Source organism: Scophthalmus maximus, chromosome 6 (genome assembly GCF_022379125.1).
Source record: "Scophthalmus maximus strain ysfricsl-2021 chromosome 6, ASM2237912v1, whole genome shotgun sequence".
In the NCBI taxonomy this organism is placed as follows: domain Eukaryota; kingdom Metazoa; phylum Chordata; class Actinopteri; order Pleuronectiformes; family Scophthalmidae; genus Scophthalmus; species Scophthalmus maximus.
The window spans coordinates 17,574,269-17,596,662 of NC_061520.1; the positions used below are offsets into that span (position 1 = coordinate 17,574,269).

Genomic DNA, 22,394 nt, shown 5'->3' on the forward strand with positions numbered 1-22,394 from the left:
GCCTGATCTCCTTTAGGGCTTGTAGGCCTATATGCAGTAGTGTATAATGTTGACAGTGTAACGCATAAAATCTACACATAATCTAACACAAGACTAGATGAAGTCTTGCACCTCCTCCTTACATACAGTGGCCGAGAGAAATCTACCAGATGGAGCGTGAAACATTTGTCCAGATACATAGTATAGAGGATGAGGTTTTTTGCATCGCTTGTTATTTCTCCCCCTGAAAATGAATGAGCTTTGATAATTTTATCTGCAAGAAGGGTCATTTTATGTGATTTGCACACCAATATATTTTAAATGGGGTCATTATAAAGGCTTTCATAAAGAGTGATATTTATTAAAGGGGCAGTAAGTGATTCTTAAGCAATACACGTTTTGTAAAAATTATTTATTATTTCCTCAGCGCCTGTCAGCTGGCGATAAAAAATCTGGGTTTTGAGCACTGCCCAGGCTGCCCGATCTAAAACAAGACATAACTTAGAAAAGTTAAAAAAAAAAACCTTTTAAAAAGGGCTGGAGGTGATGGCGAGTGAGCAAACAAAGCCTTTGCAGAAATAGAGCGAGCTTAAGCGACACTCAGCCTGTTCGCTGATTACGAGGCAGGTCATGGGAAACACTGATACAATCTGATGTCTGCTCGTCCAAATCTTTGTTCCTCTGAGGATTTTACGTAGACACATCTTGCAACATTGGCAAACTATAAATGAAGTTCTCTTCCAGTTCATATATTGGAGCCACACATAAATCACATTAGATGTGTGTATCCAAGCAAGAAATCCCACAAATAGGTGTCAGATTGTCCAGAAAATAACAATGGCCGCTCCTTGTACTGTTGTCTCATGTCTGTCTATGTGGTTTGCAACTTGCATGGCCACAATATAGAGGCATCCGACTGCCAATGTGTCTTAAACAGCTGATTGGCTCTGAACATTGCATTCTGGGTGTGATACCTCAACCTCAAGCAGGTGATTCGAGCTGATCCACTGCCTCTTCTCTCCTTTCCGGACTTTGGTTTGTCACAGCACGGCTATGAGGTCGCACATGGATTAGCACACTCGCTAGAAAAATGATTTATTTTTATGTTTTAAATGAAAGTGTCTGCATGAAACGGTCTTTGTTTGATTTGAAATATCTGAAATGTGTGTGTAAGTGATTCGTTTTTACGTCTAAATAAATGCCATCCAGCTACTTCAGATCCAGACTCTGTCCAGATGCCAACAGGCACATGTACATGCCAGGTGTGAGGTGGACCTCGGTTCTCTCTCTCTCTCTCTCTCTCTCTCTCCCTCTCTCCCACTCACTCCATCTCCCACTCACTCCCTCTCTGCTCCTGAGCCCTGCCATTGTGGCCTACACATAAATACTCTCTAACAGCCCCATCACACTTACTCTGTACTTCCCTGGTCCACACTCTCTCCTGACATTTCTAACCTCTCAATCCTTTCCTGCTTTGTCACGCGAGTGACAAGCATTCAAGCTGAAAGCGGAATGCTCCGTGTCACAAAATAAGATCACTGTCCAACAAAGGGAGGGAGGAAGAAAACAGGGGGAAAGAGTGACAGACAAATTTATTCTGGAATGAGAGTGATACGCAAGTAGAAGAAGCTGTCACCTTCAGAATTGCTTTTTACTCCACACAGAGATTTGTCTCACTGCAGCTGCCTCAGATTTCTTATTCATGTGTTGTGCCACCTGCGTAGCTTAAGCGGGTTCCCCTTGAAATGCTGATTAAGTCAGAATGAATTACACTAAACTATGGAGAAGCAGCAGTTGTAGGCTGTTCTGCATCTGCTAAAACCCTCATGTCCTCAAGCACAGGAACTGGGTTCAAACCTACAGCAGCCTTTGGCCCTGTTCGAGTGACCTGTTGTAATTAGATCACAAGTTTTATTTTTGTCAAAAAAACACTACAGAACAAGGCTACAAACACAGCTACAGAGCTCATGACCTTTTCACATCTTAACTACTATGCCGAAACACCGTCTTTTATTTGTTTCCAGTCTTCCTGTTATTTTTGGCCCTTCTCACACTCACCTTCCCTCCGTGTGTCGTCCTCCTCCAGAGAGCATGCTGAGGACAGCCAGCAGTCCAGACAGCTTGCGCTCCAGAACTCCCATGATCACCCCCGACCTCGAGAGCGGCACCAAACTGTGGCACCTGGTCAAGAACCACGATCACTCGGATCAGAGGGAAGGGGACAGAGGGAGCAAGATGGTCTCTGAGATCTATCTAACCCGACTGCTGGCCACCAAGGTATGGAGAATCTGTATAATCGCAAAAACACACACACACACACACACACACACACACACACACACACACACACACACACACACACACACACACCTTTAGCCGAAAAAACACACCCCCAATATCCTTGTGATGTCGCCCGCTGCCACAAGCACCCCCTACTGACCTTTGTGTGGTGGTGGTCTCAAAGCTCATTAATATTATTCATAACCTTTTGCACAAAGACAAACATATGCACAGGAATGAGTGTATGTGTCTTAATTAGGAGGCTGACCTTTCACTATTGAGTTGTTTGGCTGCAGTTCCTGGGCTCCGTTGGTGGCCTCAGGGCTTTTAGGCCCAAAGCTTTTACGTTGCGATCATTATTCCCCAAGTTCCTCCATGTCGTCCAGACCACACCGTGGAACCTGCGCTCGGGTTTTCGTTGTAGTTCTTTTCAACGAGCATCTTCAGGTTATTTAGAGTCAGGCTCATTGTTTGTGCTGATGTTCTGCAGAAACAATCATCATCAGTGGGTGTTTCCCTCAGTTAGTTTTCAAACTGCCATTTGGCAGAGTGTGATTGTGCATTTACAATCATGGAACTATTGTAGTCTGGGACTTTTAATGGTTGGTTAGGTTTCCCAACAAAGTTGGGTTTTCCCAGACATAGAAGAGGTGACTTGTGTGTGTGACTCCGATGAGAATTGGCAACTCTTCCTCTTCGGTCCATCATTCTGCGGCACTACACCAACACACTCGCCCCAGAGTTTTGTCACCAATCCACTCACACGCTCATCTCCAGGAACAACACAAACATCATCCTCATTAACATAATCAACACAAACACACCAACTGTCGGTCCAGCCCACCAAAAGTATCAACAGCTTTTGTTCTCATTTGCAAGTACCAGCTATCTTGGTGATTAAGCTCACCGTGGTACTTCCTGTGTTCCGATGTTTCACTCATTAGCTCTCAATTTCCATTGTTCGAGCTCCAGGTAGGAAAGTGCAAGGTTAGAGGCTTCAGTGCTGCATCGCTCAGGAAATGATTAACATGCAAGCCAGAGGAAGACAATGGGGGCAACTTGAAGCGCTGCAGTTTGTTCCCATTTATTACAGCTCCCACGGCTTTGTGTGTTTTGGAAGCTGAATTGTGGCTGCGTGAACAAATACAACACTGCAGATTGATCTTGTGGCTGGTTTGAATGCGATTTTTTTAAATGGTGGGCTTGATGCTTGTTGATGGTGAAGACGGTCTTTAAAGCTTGTGAGAAATATCAAATCATTTTAACTTTAGAGATTTATCATGTTGTTAAAAAAAATCCAGCAGAACAGCCTTAGGCTGTATTCTCATTGCGCCCCGTCCTAAATACTGTAAAGAACACTGAGCACTCAGCATCATCACAAACAGAAAGTTGTTCTACATTCTCAAACACCTGCCACAGACCATCACCATCGAGCTAGACAGTTGTTCAGTGCTACTCTAACTCAAGTGTAATTAAAAGGGATATTTACATTAGAAAATATCCAGAGTCTTTGAATCAGGAGCAACTGGACTTGTTGGCAAAGACTAACTTCTAATTTGTTAAATCCTGATGCACCATCCAATGGACTCTGCAGACTAACTCTTCCTGTGTTGCTTCTCCTGCTCAGGGTACACTCCAGAAGTTCGTGGATGACCTGTTTGAGACCATCTTCAGCACAGCACACAGAGGCAGCGCTCTGCCACTCGCCATCAAATACATGTTTGACTTCCTGGATGAGCAGGCGGACAAACACTCCATATCAGACTCTGACGTACGGCACACTTGGAAGAGCAACTGGTGAGTTTCAGTGTGCACCCTGTGAACTGGCATCGCCGTGAACATTTGGCCGTGGGTTTGTGTCTCATTAGTGTTGCAGAAAAGTTGCTGTAGTGTTACACAGATTGACTGTAAGTTGGTCAATATGCAGCACTTTTACACTGGCAGTGCAGCAGAATGTACAGTCTTCTTATTTCCGCTACCTCAGGCATTTTATCACTCACACTCCTCCTTTGTTCAGCCAGTGTGTGTGTGCACTTTCATCATTGCAGTGCTCTCTGCTCCTTAATAGCTTGTCAAGTCCTTCTAACTGCAACTCTTCCTCCTCTTCCCCTGTATTCCCTCAATCGTTCCAGTCTTCCGTTGCGGTTCTGGGTGAATGTGATCAAGAACCCGCAGTTCGTCTTTGACATCCACAAGAACAGCATTACAGACGCCTGCTTATCTGTGGTGGCTCAGACTTTCATGGACTCGTGTTCGACATCAGAGCATAAACTGGGGAAGGACTCGCCCTCGAACAAGCTGCTCTACGCTAAAGACATCCCCAACTACAAGAACTGGGTAGAAAGGTACATGGACAAATGCTAAGCTTGTTTTTATTTTTATTTTTTTAGTAACAGTCTACTTCTGGACAAAGGGGCCTTGGTGGGATTTGATGAATGATCCTTTAGATGGTTTCAGGACTACCTCTGATAGAAAACAGTGAATAGAGGCTTAAATATCACTGATATATGTGCTTCAATAGACAACTGCGAAGTACATTTTATGCAGATGACACGATGCTTCATGCTCATCATCTGTGGGGAAAGCGGTGTCTGATTCTTGTCCAGAAATCTCGTAGATGTCTTAGATTGGTTTTGAATTAGTCAAAGGCTTAATTTATGATGCCTGATAGTATTCGTATTTGTATTCTGTATTATTCTTGTATGAATGAAAGTCACAGAATACAAATATCTGGGCCTTTGACTGTTTTTACTCTTCTGTTTACTGTTCACTCTTTCTTGGCAGACTTGTTGTGTTTTGCAAGACTTCAGCTTTTCATTTGGTATGCGTTTCTCCAGGTACTACTCTGACATCTCCAGGATGCCAGTCATCAGCGACCAGGACATGAGTGCGTACCTGGCGGAGCAGTCGCGCCTGCATGCCAACCAGTTCAACAGTATGTCGGCCCTACATGAGATCTACTCCTACATTGTCAAGTACAAGGACGAGGTGAGATATATCAGCCATATCCACAGAAGACATTTTGTGTTTAACCTTCTTTCATGTCCTACTTGCTTAACCACGCTCTTTGCACCGGTATTATTTTTGTCCAAATATGATCGATTAAGTGCATTAAGGTTATTCCAGATGAACGGGCTAAGAAGCGTTAGGTTTGTTCTAGGAACGACTGATTTCAATTGTCTTACACAGGATCAGGCCAACTGACGCTGTATTAGCAGGTGACCTTTATTTGATCGCTCGCCTTTTATATGTATACCAGCTTTTACATAACCCCTTACAGTCTGTACCAAGTATGAACCAGCCAGATATCAGAGTCGTCTGACATCCTTGTTTGTGAAGAACAAAACCCTGCTCATTTGTTAGGTTTCGCTGACCTCTTCCCCTCTCTATCTTCAGATCTTGTCAGCTTTGGAGCGGGACGAGCAGGCGAGGAGACAGAGACTGCGGAGCAAGCTGGAGCAGGTCATTGACACAATGGCCCTGAGCAGCTGAGGACCATCCGGCGGCTCCACCTCCTCCTCCTCTTCTTCACTCCTCCTCTCCATCGGTCTCTCTCCCTCGCTCCTCTCACCCGGAAAACAAACAAGACTCCAAACCCCAACAATACAGACACACTGCAAACGGACTGAAGCAGCACACTGCAAACTGGGGGGGTTCGGCAGAGATGGGCGGGCCTGTGTACGCTTACATGTGTATGTGTGTGTTTGTCTGCGGCCCCATATGGTGTGAGAGACTGGGACACCGGACATTTTCACACATGCATACGTGGAAAAATGTGTCAACTGACAGCATTTGATTTTTGTGGATGTTGGTGTCTGTGGTTTGCTTGATTTTTGATTTCAGGACTTTAGTCGTGATGAAGCGATGGTCGGGAAAGAAACAGTGGAAGCCTGAAAAAGAACTCCATATATGGCATCGTCATTAACAGGATGGACCAATCTGTGATGAGCCTATGAGGAGAGGCTCTCTAGGTCATGTGACTGAGTGTGTCACAGTTTTAAAGGATGTTAGATTTTTTTTTTTGTATAAATGTAATCAACTGCCCACTCTCTGATCTCTCGCCACTTGTATTACTGCTGAATTTGCACAATTTACAGAAACGTTACAAAGGAAGACTATATAGATATTATATATAAATACAGCTACGTTTTTAAAGAAAGATTAGGGAGCGAACATTTTTGTTGTATTCCTTTTCATTTTAAAACAGACAAAATCAATAAAACATGATTTGGTATTTCAAGTACAAAAGAAAAGAACAACGTAGACAAAAAAACGAAAAAGAAACAAAAAAGTTGTACTGTGCCATGTTTTCTTTGAATGTTGTTTAGTGCAAAGACATTTTGTTAGATGGAATGTGCTACCGTATGATTTTAAATATGAACATGCCTAGTGACTGAAAAGAATTGTTTGAGTAATGACCCCAGTTTAGATCCTTGTTGAAAATAGCGGGGAAAAGAGACGGCGCGCTGTCGTCGTCACTTTTCTCGAGTTCAGACGATTGATGGTTGTCACGGTGATGACTTGAAGTTGCTGTTGTTCCTAATTCATTCGGTGGAATCTTTTGGTTTGAGGAAACCAAACACACACTCACAGGAATCGTTGCTTTTACATGACTACGTCAGTGTCGGGCCCCAAGGCTGGTTCTTTTTCCTCAAGCATCAAGAAGTGACAGTTCGGTGCATCGTGGTGTTGTGACTGAACAGTGAAGGAGCTACGTCGCACTACAGCAAAAAAATTCTCATTTTTTTCCCCCGTTTGCCACACAGCCACCAAATGTAACCGTTAGGATTCCACCGGCCCCGAGTTTGTGTTGTCCATCTCTCGAAGGATGGTTCGTTTGTCCGACTCGGCCCTGTGGGAGCGGAGCCGCGGCCCTGGTGCTCTCAGACTCTGTTTACGTCTTCGTACAGGAGCCACACAGGTCAGGTGGAGCTTAGTGGAGCCTCTCAGTGATGACACAGTGGGGAAAGTGGGAAAAGCTGTTTCAAGCCTAAGGCCACCTCTCTTCTTTTTTTTTCTCATGTTCTCAATTTAATACCCAAATAAAGGGGCAAGGAAAAGACTAGTGAGTGTTTCTCTCCACCTCTAACTTATCTATTTGAGACAGGGACTTCAGCTCTTTATCCATAAGGGGAGGAGTATAGAGAGATAGAGAGGTGAGACACCTCCGTTCATTAGTAATCCTCCCCTTCGCCTGCAGCTCTTGTTTCAAACGAGCCTATTGCCATGTGTGGCTTAAGCTTTTTCTTTTCTTTTTTTTATGACTGCTCTCCTAAGAGGATTTCTTTGTTTCTCCTCTTTTGTTTTGACGTCTTGAAGTTGAATGTTTTTTAAATTTGTGGTGAGAAATAATGTTTTCGGATTCTTTTTATCCTTTTTTTATTTCCTGCTTGCCGAAAAACCAAACTGTGGTCTGTAAATTGTTTTTGTTGATGTTTCATTTGTAAATTGTACACTTTCCATGATGAACAAACGCTGTTTGACAATTTTTTTTGTAATCAGGTTGTTTTTCTTGTTTGTTTGGGTTTTGTTTTTGTTTTGTCTTCTTATTTTCCACATGTAAATTGTACATTTTGCGGTACACAGAAGACGGATCTCTCTTTGGTTTGCCTGAAAGTTTAAGTACTTGACCGAACTCAAGGTTTCATTTCCTGATATCGAGGAACAAAATGAAAATGTTGCATCAGATGAGCATCTGTGTCTTTGTGATGGAAATGTGACTTGCTGCTTTAACTCTTGTACCTTGTTTTTCTATCAGATTCTAGGGCTGTCATTCGATGCTGATCATAAATGCTGTCGCTGTCCATTTTTTTACGCCAGGTTCCTTTGAGAAAAAAAGAGAAACAATCATCTGTCACATCCATGAATAGTGAGCACACCTCCCACATTAATGTCAAAGCCACCATTTTGTTTACAAGTCTGAGACGTGACTCCTGCGGATGCACACATGAGCCTCCTTCGACTGGATTCCTGCTGCGACTTGATGGTTCCGTTTTTACCTGCCAGAAGCAGGAGGGGCCACTCTGCCCACGTTAGGAGAGACACTTCTCGTTTCGGGTGGCCGTGTTGGCTACGCACATGAAATAACTTCTCTCAGAATCATCTACATTACAGAGAGAACTGCAAAACCTCCGCCAAAATATGCTCATCCGACTATAAACATGTTTTTATTTTCTTCAACGTGCATCTGACCTTTGGCTGTACGTGTACATTACTGTGCTGTAGCTGTAGATCTCGTGGGAAGGACACAGGCGACCTCTGCTACAGAGCCAAGCAGTGCTGTGAGCATCAGCCCCCAACAGAGTCTGTACGAGTGCGGTGCGGACAGGTTTTTCCCTCGCTCCCTGCATGAGCGCTCACATCTGTCAGGCGTTTTAAACCACACTCACACACTCTGTTAATTCTCAGGTTCCTGCTCCACCGGGTCGTATTCTGGTCCCGATTGTCTCCTCAGAAACCGCCATCGTGTGATAACCGACTTGCATCTATTGCCAATGAGGTGGTGTACGTTGTACGAGGGGCCGGCGTCAGCTGCTGACTTGAGGTTGACTGCAGAGTCGCAGGGTTCCTGCTGTTTTTCTGTCAAATCAGAACAAATTACCGAGCGGAGTTCACCGCTCTGCCCACAGTTTGAGCGGATTCAGCACATCGCAGTGCATCTCATGTTTAATTCTCAGCTCTTCAGTCATGCTCAGTCACACTTGTGCGTTGGCATCTTTCTGTTTTCAGTTTTTTTCTCCGCCCCCTGCTGTTCTTCCAATTCTGGAAACTTAGTGGTTGTTCTTATTTTCTGTTTTTATTTTTCGAAAATGGAAGTTGCATAGGCTCCTAGGAAACACAAACCAAGTGACTGTCCGACAGAGATGGCAAAGGAATTTTAATACTACAGACTTCAGACTTGAAGCGACTGTCTCAAGTTTGCAGGTTAACATTCATTGTGTAAATATTCTGTTATTTCCTATTTTGCAGATTTACTACTTGTAAATAAACACGCATCAAGGAGAGATTAAACATTTTTTGCTAAATAAAATGTGACTTGGTATTTTTTGTCATGACCGGTTTGTGTGGAAGAAGCACTGTGGTGATGAGCGTAGGTTGGTACCACAGTGTTTGGGAGTTGACAGAACGTACGTATGTGGTTTCAGGATTCTGCTCCTTTCAATCGTGCAAAGTTACTGGATGATGCCCCAATGTGTGTATTTGTTATTTCTCTATCTGTCTGTCTTCCTTACTAATGTCCCTAGATGGTTCAGTTGCCTGCACAACCTGGAAGAGATTCTCATCCTCTGCGACAGGAGGCTCCCTGGGTGCTGATGTGTCCCGTGTGTGTTCCCCAACACATGCTCACAATAGTTTCATTTACCATGTTTTCCTCCCCGGGTCATTTTTGCACAGTTACTGGGAAGGCTCTCTGAGCCAGCAGGCGTGTTGCTAACTGTTAGCTCTGTACAGTCACCCCCAGGACAGTAACAAGCGCAGACCTCAGCCAAGGCTGAGAAATCTTGCACCAATATGCTGTTTCATGTTAAAGGAAATGAAATGTATTTGTGAAGATATCACTCACAATTTTGCCCTAACTCACTGGTGAAGAATCCTTCAAAAAGAAATTCCTGAGTCCAGATCTGGATCCCTCCCAAAACATAATGTTGTGTTACCATGGCCATGAGCAATCTTTGATGAAATTCTCATGCAGATCCTTTTATAACTTTATGAGTAATCCTGCTAACACAAACATGTACAAGTAATTTGAAAGCTATTCAAATATGCATTTTTGCTTTTGTCTGATGCATATTATACCTTAATAAGACTGCTCGTGTGTCACATTTAACACTATCATACAATTTTAGTATTGTACCTGCACTGGTATTGCAGATTTGTCTTTAAATGCCCGGCACACAGATTTATTGTAGCTTCAGGGATGTGCCATTCAGTATCAAAGAATTAAGGTTGAAAATGTTCACTGTCAAGTGCAGACTCCTTGTCAGCCTGCAGCGTGATCGCTTCCCTCCTCTGTCTCCCTGCCTTTCATAACACCACCAGCGTCATTAATCATTCTTATGGGAATGTACTTGAGTGGCTGCTGGGGGTTGGTTCTGTGGAGGTGTTAATACGAACACGTTTAGCCCCGACCATACATCACGCTTGCACTGCCCTCAGCTTACATGGGCAGTTACATGGAAGAGTGGCTCCGAGTGCATAATCCAGTGAGGCTGGGCCTGTGATCTCCATCGAATCAACGTGTGTTTGTTGCTGAACAAGAAGAAAGGGAGCGACAGAGAGGCAGAATATTGGAATGAACCAAAACCACCTTGTCCTTTTTTCATGGCCTGCCTTAACCCATCCCCCCCCCCCCCCCCCCCCCCCCCCCCCCCCAACTGGATTCAATGAGCCCACATAGACAGAAAATGTTATCGTTTGCACCATGTGTAACCAGCCGGGCTAATTCAATTAAAATTCCATCCAAGGAGGAACGCTGAAATTGCGTAATGGTCGTGGGAGCACTGAATCTAGTAATGATCCTGTCAAGAGGCAAATGATCTTGTGGCGTGAACATTATGATAAATTCCTTGGAAAGCACGAGATGCTCATTTCTTCGCACCCCCCCCCCCCCCCCCCCGGCTGCCCTCCCTTCCTCCCTCCTCCAACGCTCCTTGCATGGAAAATGATGTTACTATACTTAACAAAGCCATGATCTATATTTGCCCCCCCCCCCCTTCCTCTTTAATCTCCTTTAGTAACAATTGAAGAGGGCTCTGTGTTTTATCACATGTTGAACCAAGTGAAATTGGAATTCTATTTTAACTGAGGAGTCTTTTGGCGTCTGTCAGTGTGCGTTGCATCAAGAGTCTGGCGGAACCGGGGCACTGCGAGAGGCAGTGGATTCTTTAGGGGCCCCTAAATCCGGTGAGCAGTTCAGTTTCAGTTGCCCCTGGCAGAGGCAAAGGTGACAGCCGTGACTGGTGGGGGGTGGGGGGGACGCTAGGAGATGGATTACCGTCACCGTTCTTAACTTATGGTGCACAGAAAAAGCAGCTTGTGTGTGTGTAAGAGAGAGTCGTGGGCGTTAAATTCAGGTGCTGCCAAACTTCAGCCCCCCACAGACAGACACACTGTGTAAAGCCCCCAGAGGCAAGTGTGCAGCGCGGGGCGTGTTTAGCGAAGATGTAGTCTGTGTTAAGTTTGCTGGTAAAAACCCTGTTATGTATCCAGAAGCACATTGACAACTTGTAACCAGATATATGAAGTCCGAGCTGCTCTAATCAATACTTTTAAATTAACAATGGATCAGATGTCTGCTGGAATGTGAACGTGTGAACAGGTTCCTCCACAGAGAACCATCTCCTCCCCCTTGACTTTACAGGGTTTGGGTTTTTTTTAGCCCCCTCAGCTTATTTTTTTCAGTTTTCTCTCACAACTTGACTGTTCCTTCATTGTGGTGTCCAGACGCAGCAGACTGTTTCGTCCAGTGATAAAAACCCACTGTGCACTATCTGCACTGCGCCAAGCAGCGAGCAGACAGAACACAGCAACTATCGCTTCAGAAACAGAGCGGTGCAGTTGTCAGCTCATTATCCAGATTGTACCCCGAGGAGTCGAGAGCAAATATTGGACTTACGTTTCTGTCCAAATGTGACTTATATAATACTGCAGAATAATATAATACTCAGATTCCATTTGTGCATCGACAGGGTTATTCGCTTTGTGTGTTTGTTTGTTTTTTAGCAGAAATAGTTATGGATGGATTTGTATGACCATTTTATCAAAAGGTCTCGAACGTGGTAACAGGTGATTACATTTCGGGAGGATCTGGATCCAATCATTTTTTTTCTTCACCGTTGTAAGACTGGGAAAACTTGGCATCTTGGGTCATAGCTTCACAAATACATTTCAAAACTATGCAGGTCAATTGGAGATGGGGATGCAAGTTTTGGAGGAAACAGCATATGGTTGGGTGATTGCTGATCCTTGGTGGAGGTGACTGCTCCTGTTGGCCTCTGTAATGGCCAAAAAGTGATACATTTCTAACACGGCTGTACCATAAAAGATGGAGGTCGTGAACACGTTTGTCAGCGTGCACATTCCTTGTGTAAATTATTTGTGGTCATAACTTTTGGGCTGCAGGCTTTCGGTGCAGATGACAAGGACAGATGCACAAACTGCTAACTTACTTCTTCAACATAAATGTGGACATGTTAGAATTGCAACGAGACAGACCTGAAAAAAATCTGCACGTGCCCTTTTCTCCACCAAATTAGAAGCATCACACTAGAACGAAAATATATGACCATCAATCAATTTAATAAAACCTAGATTAATTATGCTGTTTTTTTATGAAAGCATAAAACATTAATAACACGTTAATTGCCTGATTAGTACATGTCCTCAGGGTAGCTGGTAGAAAAATTAATAAACAACAAATTGTTTGTTTTGTGGATTATTACAACTCGCTGTGATTTTGACTCGTGCCTTTTGGTTTAGTGGGAAACTTCCCTTCTTTTTCTCTCATTCGTAAAATACTTGGAACAGATAATATTAATTGGATAGAAACGTAAACCAGCAGAGCTTTGTTGTCTGCATTATCTTCTGGACCTAATCTGCTGAACACAGCCCGGCCTCTCATGATTGACAGTGTTCTGTGTTTGAATAAATCACTGACATTGTTTTTCACATTTTAGTTTTTTTGCATTTGATCGACTTCCCCTGTTTGCCCCTTGAACCAAAAATGCTTCAAATCGATGACGGGCTGAACTTGACTTCCAAGCGTCACTTGGGTCACCTTTGAGCTTCCCTTCCTCCCGGGATGCATACGTACAAACACATGCAGTGCAAACTTTCACAGTCCCCTGAGGAGACACCCCCCCCTTACATCCATTGTGAATGGGAGGAGATGGTCTGTCTGCATTCCCTGCCAGGTGATGGGTCGTGTCCCCCAGGATCTGGAGGAGTCGGTGTGATTAGCCCCTCCACCTCTCAAACCTCCGCTCAGGGATGGAGAGATCAGCTGTGTCTGTGTGCCGGCATCGTTATGCCCGTGCAGAAATGCTTTCACATGCATGCATTTCAGTCTCAGCTCTGAGCGTGTGTGTGTACATGCATGGTTTGTGTGCAGGCTCGAGGTCAGAGAGGTCAGCTGCAGACTTCCCACACAAAACATCGTCTGTCAATTTAATCACAACTCCACCAGCTGACGACCGCGCTAGGTTGATAAAATGCTTCGGAGTTGTTGCTAATGGCTGAAGTCCACAGTGGCTCCTTCTCTTTCTTTCTCCCTCACACACACACACAGACACACACACACCCACACAGACACACACGTCGTTGCAAACACACCCACATCCACACAATGCAGCCCCCTTTTGATCTTCAAATGTGTGTCTTTGGCAATTCTCTTTCCCTCTGTCTTGCAGCTTCAGTGAACCCAACTTGAAAGGCGCCGCATTTCCTCTGAGACAAGAATGAATCTCTTTAGGTCTGTTGTGGCATTAAGCTTTCAGGGGGCACAACAAAGAAGTCAAACAGATACGTACATATTTTTTTCAGTTGCTTATTTTTCCTTCCATTATTTGAATGGCTCCTTGAAAGAGCCGCTCCTAAGACAATAAGTACAATTATTCTCTCCATTATTTCCCCGCTCGGTAATTAGCTACGATGCGTGGCAGTCGAAAACGATAAAACTGCATTGCGTGTTCCTTACAGATAACAACACGGATGAGATGAAATGGAAAGAAAAATGTTTACACATCTCATTGAGACACACGCATGTGTGAACCATTTTAAAACATTCACTCACAATGAACTCCACTTATAATGAATTTCATGATCATTTATTAATGCTGGTGAGGCGTATCAGAGGACGCCAGATGCTTCTTAAATCCCTCAAAGATTCAGCCTAAGCTCTGCCCTTTTAACCCTCGCATTCAGCTCGTCTGTCGGCCTTTCATGTGTGATCAACACCGCAGTTCTGAACATGCTACTTTCACACGCCGCTTCCACACAGCCGCCGCCGCCCTCCCGCGCGTTCACCGCTGTCACTTTGATGTCAGAGGGATGTGGTGCGTCTTAGCGATCCGGCGCTCATGAATTAATTAATCACTTCTTGGGAATGTCTCAAACACAGCAGCTTGTGATCAAGAGCATAGTGGGATTGAGATAAGGCTTGGACATTACCTGGCAATGGAACTGACACAAGGACCCTTAATTAGCTCAATTAATTAACCATGGGGGTGAGGCCTTGGTGGAGGCGTGTGTGTGTGTGTGTGTGTGTGTGTGTGTGTGTGTGTGTGTGTGTGTGTGTGTGTGTGTGTGTGTGTGTGTGCGCACATAACAGTTGACAGCTACCTGGAGATTGAGCTTTAACTGCCGGTGTATTGCTCTTCACCAGGTTGTGGCAGGGAGATAAGAGAACGGGCTAATGAATGCATGTTGGTGAGAACAGCGCCGCTCAGGGAAGATGTGTTGCTCCTGTTGGTGCAAGTATCTCATGGCGTCGCCTCCTGCCAGCAGAAGATGATAATTGTTTTAAGTTTCATAACTGTAGATGCCACATGGGACAACGTTGTGTTCATGATTAACCTCAGTCCCCGCATGGGAACTGGCAGTCTCTTGCTCACGAACTACAGCGTGTTATCCTGTATGTGTGTTGGCCTAAAGTACATCAACGTTTCACATTTGCCATTTGTCAGTGCCATGGCATCCTATGACAAGTTCAGCATTATGAACTTATTCTGTTGTTTGCCAAGAGTTAGATGGAAATAAATGAACCTCGGGCCAGGGGCAAAACTCAGCCTCGTGTAGAGACTGGAGGCAGAGGGAAGAAGCCATAGGTCGTGGCCACATTTCAGAAATTCTCCCTGTGAGGGTTCGTTTGTGTACAACGTCATTATGGAGATGATGGGGCGTCGGTTAGCTCAGCGGCAGCGCTGGTGCCCCACGGAGGCTGGAGTCCCCCTGCAGCGGCCGGGGGCTCGTCTCCGGCCCTGTGCTGCACGTCTTCCCCCACTCTCTCCCCCCCTTCACGCTTAACCTTTCCTATGTGAATATATATATATAAAATAAATAATAATATGGAGATGATAGGACAGACAAAGCTGTCCCCATGCTCTTGCTTCCCCTTAGTCCTACGGTTAGTTTGGGGCTGTAGGAGAAACTCTGCCTATCTATCTATCTTTTTTACTTTATTAAACCCATGACGTGGGCTTTATGTACCTGCAATTCCAGGCTGTGGTTAATCTTTATGACAGAAATGTATTATTTAATATTATCATTTAATGTGAATCTAGACAATGGTACAGTTCATGAAGATGTTGTCTTTGAAGAGCAAACGCCTCAACTGGTTTAAGATGATCATTTCACCTGATTCTTTATTTACATTTTTAAATAAAAATGTTCATTTCAAAAAAACTAACAACCCACTGAAGAGGGTGGGACTCCTGAACCTGCAACAGCACATGAAGCGGTTCAAAAGAAAAAATGAAAAATAATCAACCACATGAGTGAAGTGCAGAAATTACACAGCAGCTGCTCTTCATTGATTTCATTTTCATCGCGTCAATCGGCTGCGGACAGTGAATGGGCTGGCGTGTTTAGCCTGAGCTGGTTCTCACCACTCTACACTGCAAACTGCTGCTTGAATTACTGCGTGATGTGGAAATTTCGCTGCTCCTGCTCATCTCCCAGCCAGCCCAGCTGCCAAATGCTCAGATGTGCTTTTATGCACTGTAGCGGGGATATTACTGTGTGTATTCCCTGGTAGCTCATACATCAGCTTGTGCAGAGTACATAAAAACGACTCTATTCACTGCCAAAGACAAAAGAGCACGGGTGACAAAGGGCGTGCTACAAAGACGTATGAGAATACATTAAAAGAGTAAATGTTAATATGCAGTGCCGTACTGTATCTAAATGTTTCTTCTGCTCCAGTGTTGCATGCGCACATTCATCTAAAATCCACTTTCACAGCAGTGCAATTCTCTTGACTATGGATTTTCTCGCAGTAGTTTTGACAATAAAAAATAAGTAATATGGTTCATAGGCCTCCAATCCAGTAGAGATGGAAGAAAAAAACAACCTGTCACACAGAGAGGAAGAGTGAGACAACAAAGAAAGAAGTCCACAGCTTCATTCCATTGGCCATGAATTTTCTTATGGTCAATGTTACATGTCACTCCCTCTCTCCAGCCTTTGTCTGCGGAGTTCAGTTCCTCTAGCGCCGGAGCGCTCAACAAGCAAGAAGCATCGACCTTCTCCTCTCTTCTCTGATTGCATGGCATTCGTATTGTAGAGGGGGTGAAAGGAGGGAGGGAGGGGAAGAGAGGGAGAAAGTTAGAGCAGGGCGAGGGGGAAGCAATTGCTGCGGCAGATGGATGGAGAAGTGCCTTCAGTGTCAGGTAGTCATGGTGACCTGTCAGAAAGGAGTCATCACGGGATTGTTGGGAGAGAGTTGGTAGTGGTAGCAACTTGTGAGGCCCATTCACCTTCACTTTGTGCAAAAGCAGAGTTGTGTCTTCCAGAGGAGAGGGGGGTTGATAAACATGTCCAGTCATCTTGACCATGAAGGACCAAACAACGTCTCAGAGCACACCAATATGTATAGACAGACAAAAATCACAAATGAGATGTATCCATTGGTCAGGGACGAGTGAGGGCCGGGGACTTGGAGCAGGCAGGAGTTGGAGCACGAGAGCAAAGTAGGCAGCAGGTGTGAGTCTGATAATGACCAGGTGGAGGTGGTTGGGCTCTGTTTTCCTCCATCGCTCTGCGGAGTCCTGTGGGGCGAGGAAGTGGAAGGCAGACGGGGGGGGGGGGGGGGGGGGGGGGGGGGGGGGGGGGGGGGGGAGGAAGGAGAGGTGGAAGGAGGGGAGAGTCCGGGGAGGTGTTGCCAACGTGCCAGCACTCATCCTATCAGCCTCCTCCATAGCTTCCTCCACCTGAGCTCTTGTCGAGGCCAGGCTCCTCAGCCAGATCGATCGCCCCACCGCTGGAGAACGAAAAATGAGGACCAACCTGCAACACGGTGCCACACCGAGACATTTTCATCAGCGGAGGCAGTGATAACTTTCTTGCTTGATATAAGACCCCGGGTGTCACAGCGTATTATGCACCGTAGGTATTAGATATGCCTGTTGTCGTCAGGCCACTGTTATGCTCCTTACACCCGTCTCACCCCCGATGTTTTGACATGCCACAGCAGGAAAAGCTGAGGTGTAACCAACGACATTACTGATGGCTCAGTTCCATTTAAACGTGTCAGGCAGCCATGCCAGTGGCTCAGCGTGCATAACACCTTACATCTTATTACCTACATCTGTGGTTGACATGACTTTTGGGAGAAAGGTCTATATTCTCTCATTCCCTCATTTTGCCTGAATATGGTCTATGCAAATCGGTTCATCTTCTGTAGTCCTGCTGCTCAAGTGGATTTAATTAAAATAAAATAAAACCAACCAATGAAGTCCTTATCATATTATAATGTATTTATGATAAAATGATTTAACGACGACACCTTTCCATTGGTCCGATCAAACAAAAGTGCAACCCTCTCCGTACTTACTGCACCGTAAATCTCAACATTGTGTAACACTTGCCGTCATTGTCATCCTTCGACAGAAACACGTGACATCGCAAGAAAGTAATTTGGACCATTTGATGATCTTCATGATGCACGTGCGCATCCTCAGATTCTGTGCAGCTGGTGTGTAGCAGATATGTGTGTGTCAACGTTGTCTGCTGGTGACGAAGCCTGACGAAACCTGTTTGCTGTGACATCTGAAATGAGTTTTGAGTGGGTCTTATCTGATCTGGTGGGTCTTATATTGGACATGGGACATGCTGCGGCGTCACATCGTAGGCCAATCAGACAAATGTTACATCATGCTTGTTCTATGCAGAAGCGAAAAGTTAAAATTGATATGTTATGATTTATGTACAATGGAATGCTTTTGATGTTATCATGACTTTTCATGCGGTGTGCCTGATGTGGCATGTCTAACTGTAACTGTGGGATTTCACAGTGTGTCTTGAGTTGTTGAGGTGCTTCCACCTAAAGCAAAACATTCAGTCACTGGGTCCACTGCCTCCAACACGGTCCATTTAACTGCACCCACTCCACTACTGTGTCCAGGTCACTGCCTCATTGGACCCAGAAACACACACACACACACACACACACACACACACACACATCACAGAGGGGGGACAAGCCTACTGTCACTACACACATTACCAAATATTTCAATGAACTGAGTCGCGTGGCTCAACTGTAGTTTCTCAAATGTTTTGTCAAATAAGTTCTATTTTAAGGGTCTTTGTGACAAAAAACATTTTTTTCATATATACTATACAAAAGGCAAGACAGCTCAGACAGTTTAAGAAGGGCACATGAAGATACTGTTTAACTGATGCACACTTAAATGTACAGCAGAGGACCTCAGAGCAAGTGACAGTATTAATTACATTTGCACATTAAACACCCACTGATTTAGATCTATGAAGAACTCTCCTATTTCCCAATGGACATAACTGACAGTGGAGGATGTTTTTTTTCACTTGGCTAGGCAGCGTGTTCCAATGTGGGCTGCTCTTCTCTGGTACACTTCCACATAAATTGTGGCACCTGCTCACGTTCATCAAATCATGTGTTGAGCAGGTTCTTTAAAATAATGGTAGAATTTGGAGGACACCCATGCCCCTCTCAGAATGAATTATAATAACTCTAATGATCACTTAACATTTCAGCGAGTGTCATCGGTTGGTCAAATTTTCAATATGACCAATACTTTGGTATTTTACTTAAGACTAATTGTATAGTTCAGAAATGCTTTAAAGGTGCAGTAGGTCAGAGAGTGGGGATTTCATGATATAACTCAACCAGTGAGACTAGTTGAGCTAGTTAATGTAATGTAATGTTTTAAAATGTGGCGAAAAAGACGTTTTGTCGGTGGCCCCCTCTGCTACAGTGGCACTCAGACTTACGCTACTTCCACTTTTCCTCCAAACTCCGTTAAATGACATCACTGATCACCATCTCCATAAGGTAACATATTACTATGCATAAGTAACTCATACAACCCCACTTCAGAATCACTGAACTATCCCTTTAAGGCTCAAAACTCAAAAACTTTTGTGTATGACTGTCATGTATCAGGTACATTTCATAGAATCTTGCACACACAATTTTGAAAGAGCTGAAATACCCAGCAAAAATCCAAAATGTAATAAATGTCTTGCCTCTATGCCAATAGCTTTCACAACTTGACTTTTTGTGCATCCTTTGTATTCTGATAACAATGTTGTGACTATACCATTAACCCAATATGAATGTACCAGAAAATTTAGTGCAGAGCATCACAGAAGCCTAGAAATGTGAAAAGTTTAGTTGAAGTAACATGAGAAAAGGTGAGAGTAAAATTAAGTTTGTGGAGAATGCTGTATTTTGTGCCAGTGCAATGTTTTTAATTTTCCCAGGATGCATGGGACCTCCGTGTTTTGATGGTGTCACACTCCTTGACAGCTCAGAGATATCTGCCTCGATTGCTTTCCGGTTTGGCAGATTTGATGTTTCTTCCTCCCCATCCAGCCCCCCACGCAATCTCCCCCAAATGACGCTTTTTTTTTTTTGCATTTTCTCTCCCTGCAGAAGAGAGAACCACTTTGTGACTAAAAAAAAAAAACTGTGAGGAAAAACAGACCTGTGATAGATGGTGAGGCACAAGCAATTATAGACAACATTGCAGACGCTGCAGAGCCCATCGAACATATCACATACACATGTACACACTCAGTATATGCACATACATTCTAGACACTGGCAATGTGCGATAATCTTGAGCGTCTTTCTTGGAGGAAAAGCTGATACATTCCAGCTTAAATCCATTTAAGGCTCCCTACTAGGCATACTGATAAACATAATGTACACAGTCTCTCGCCCACACATACACACACGCACGCACGCATTCACACACACACACACACACACACACACACACACACACTCACACTCACACACACACACACACACACACACACACACACACACACACACACACACACACACACACACACACACACCCATCACCTCCCAATAAGCTGGCTCTCACATGCACACACAGACGAGGCGCAGCCAGGTCCCATACACTTGTGGTACGGCACACAAAGACCACCTGCCTTATCGTTCCAGCTTCATTACACACACTTACCCTTGTATACATAAACAAGGGCATGCGAGGCGAGGTGGCAGCCACACTACTGGTTTTGTAAGGTGCTCTGCAGACTTGAGGGACTGTAATGCAAAGAGACAGATTCAGGTCACTCACTCACTGCTGGGATGAATATAGAAGGAGAAGGAGAGAAGATGCTTCATGTTGGAGGGAACGAGGAGTGTGTGGGATGAGGCAAAGGACGTGGAGAGGGAGAGGAGACCAAGGAAGTAAAAAGCAGGAACATTCCAAGTCCTGCAGGAAGATGAAATACATATGGGGAGGTTTTAGGAGAAGAGAGAGAATGCAGAAACAGATGCAGCATGATGGATGAAAAAGAAAATGACAGACGCAAAGTGAACAGAGTCAATAAAGAGAATGGATATGGAGACGTGGAGGGGGGCAAGAGATGGACACGAGGAAGCTCTGGTGTCAGAGGGAAAGACAGTGGAATTAAAAGGAATACCAGAGTAGTGAAGGCAGCTTCAGAGGGAGTGATGAGAAAATAGTGGGATAGGAATGCAGAAGCGATGGCGAGCGGTGCCAGGGGAAGGGGGGAGGGAGTGGAGGGAGATGGTAATTGACATGAAGGGAAAGTGACAAGCGAAAAGATGAGTGTGCAGGGAGGAGGAGAAGAGTCAGAGAGAAAGAGAGAATTACTATTGAATGAGGAATGTGAGGGGGGAAAGCTTTGGAAAGGCGAACGGGCCGTCACACAGGTTGACGCTCGATATACACGACTCACGAGTATCTTGAATCATTGAACAAAATAGCCTGTGTAGTGACAAAGGATTGTACTCTGCTCGCACATAATTCATGGCACTGTGTCATATTTAGAGAAACAGCGACCACACCCATTCCTAAAGCCAAGTGAGGTTTTTCCGCTCCCCCCTCCCCCTCCATCAATTTCAAGCTTTCCTGTTTCTGTTATTGGAATAGTGTTGATGTGACAGTCCTTTTCAGATGTACCTTATTAATGCACTTTACCTTGACTTGGGTTTTTTTTCTGCAGTGTTCTGTTTACTCGATTACAAATTCAGTTTACTCAATAAAGTATAATTTTTCCAAAAAGCGTGAGAGTTTGTGCACAGAGAAGAGGCTGCACATCATCAGCTCAAGTGGCTGTTTCCTCCCTTTGTCCTCTGAGATCTGAGCGAGCAGAGGAAACAATAAAGGGCCAAACCCTCTGTCTTCCTCTGCTGCACTCGCACACGCTGAATATCTAAGTCAGGGGGCTTCTGTGAGGGGGCTGCAGGTGAGCTGTGCAGGGGGTCTTTGTTGGGGGGGGGGCAGAACAAGACACACGGTCGGGAAACTCAACCACACTTTCAAGACCAGAGTGAGACTTCACAAGTCCCACATTTAGAGCTGCAACAGTTAATCGATTAATCGATTAGCACTCGATTACTAAACTAATCGCCCAACTTTTGTGATAATCGATTAATCGGTAGTAGTTTCAGAAGTAGTTTTTGAAGTAGAATCAAAATTCTCTGATTTCAGCTTCTTAAATATAAATATTTTCTGCTGAAACACAATCAACACTTTTTACTATTTTTTGTATGTTATGGACCAAACAACTAATCGATAAATAGAGAAAATTATCGAGCGATTCATCGATTATGAAAATAATCGTTAGTTGCAGACCTTACCCACATTTTATTATCCTGCCATAGAGCTCTGACATGCAGCGAAGACGGGACGATTGTTGGCGTGTAAGTGTGAGATGTACTTCACTTGACAGCTCAACTGGGCATGTGATCAGTGTTCCTCAAACAATTGAACAATGTTTATTTAAATTCAGAAAAAAAGGTCAGTCAATCCCTGACTCAATGCCCCACCCGGCGAGCATTCTGAGTTGGGCAAATCAAACGCACCCACTTCGTCACTTCGTGTCGCGTGACCAACAGGTGCGTGCTGGGTCCGACTAAATGCTCGTGGATG

The 22,394-nt window shown here is 44.5% G+C and overlaps 1 protein-coding gene across 4 annotated transcripts in view; it reads left to right on the forward strand.

The window, feature by feature from the left end:
- LOC118309694 (plexin-A1-like) overlaps positions 1 to 7,947 on the forward strand; it is a 171,214-nt gene extending 163,267 nt beyond the window's left edge. For all 4 annotated transcript variants that reach the window (XM_035632091.2, XM_035632093.2, XM_035632092.2 and 1 more), the window contains exons 28-32: positions 2,066 to 2,256; positions 3,887 to 4,056; positions 4,392 to 4,604; positions 5,097 to 5,247; positions 5,656 to 7,947. In XM_035632091.2, coding sequence (XP_035487984.1) covers positions 2,066 to 2,256; positions 3,887 to 4,056; positions 4,392 to 4,604; positions 5,097 to 5,247; positions 5,656 to 5,751 — 821 coding nt within the window. In that variant the 3' untranslated portion in view covers positions 5,752 to 7,947. The remainder of the gene's footprint in view (positions 1 to 2,065; positions 2,257 to 3,886; positions 4,057 to 4,391; positions 4,605 to 5,096; positions 5,248 to 5,655) is intronic.
- The last annotated feature ends 14,447 nt before the right edge of the window (positions 7,948 to 22,394 follow it).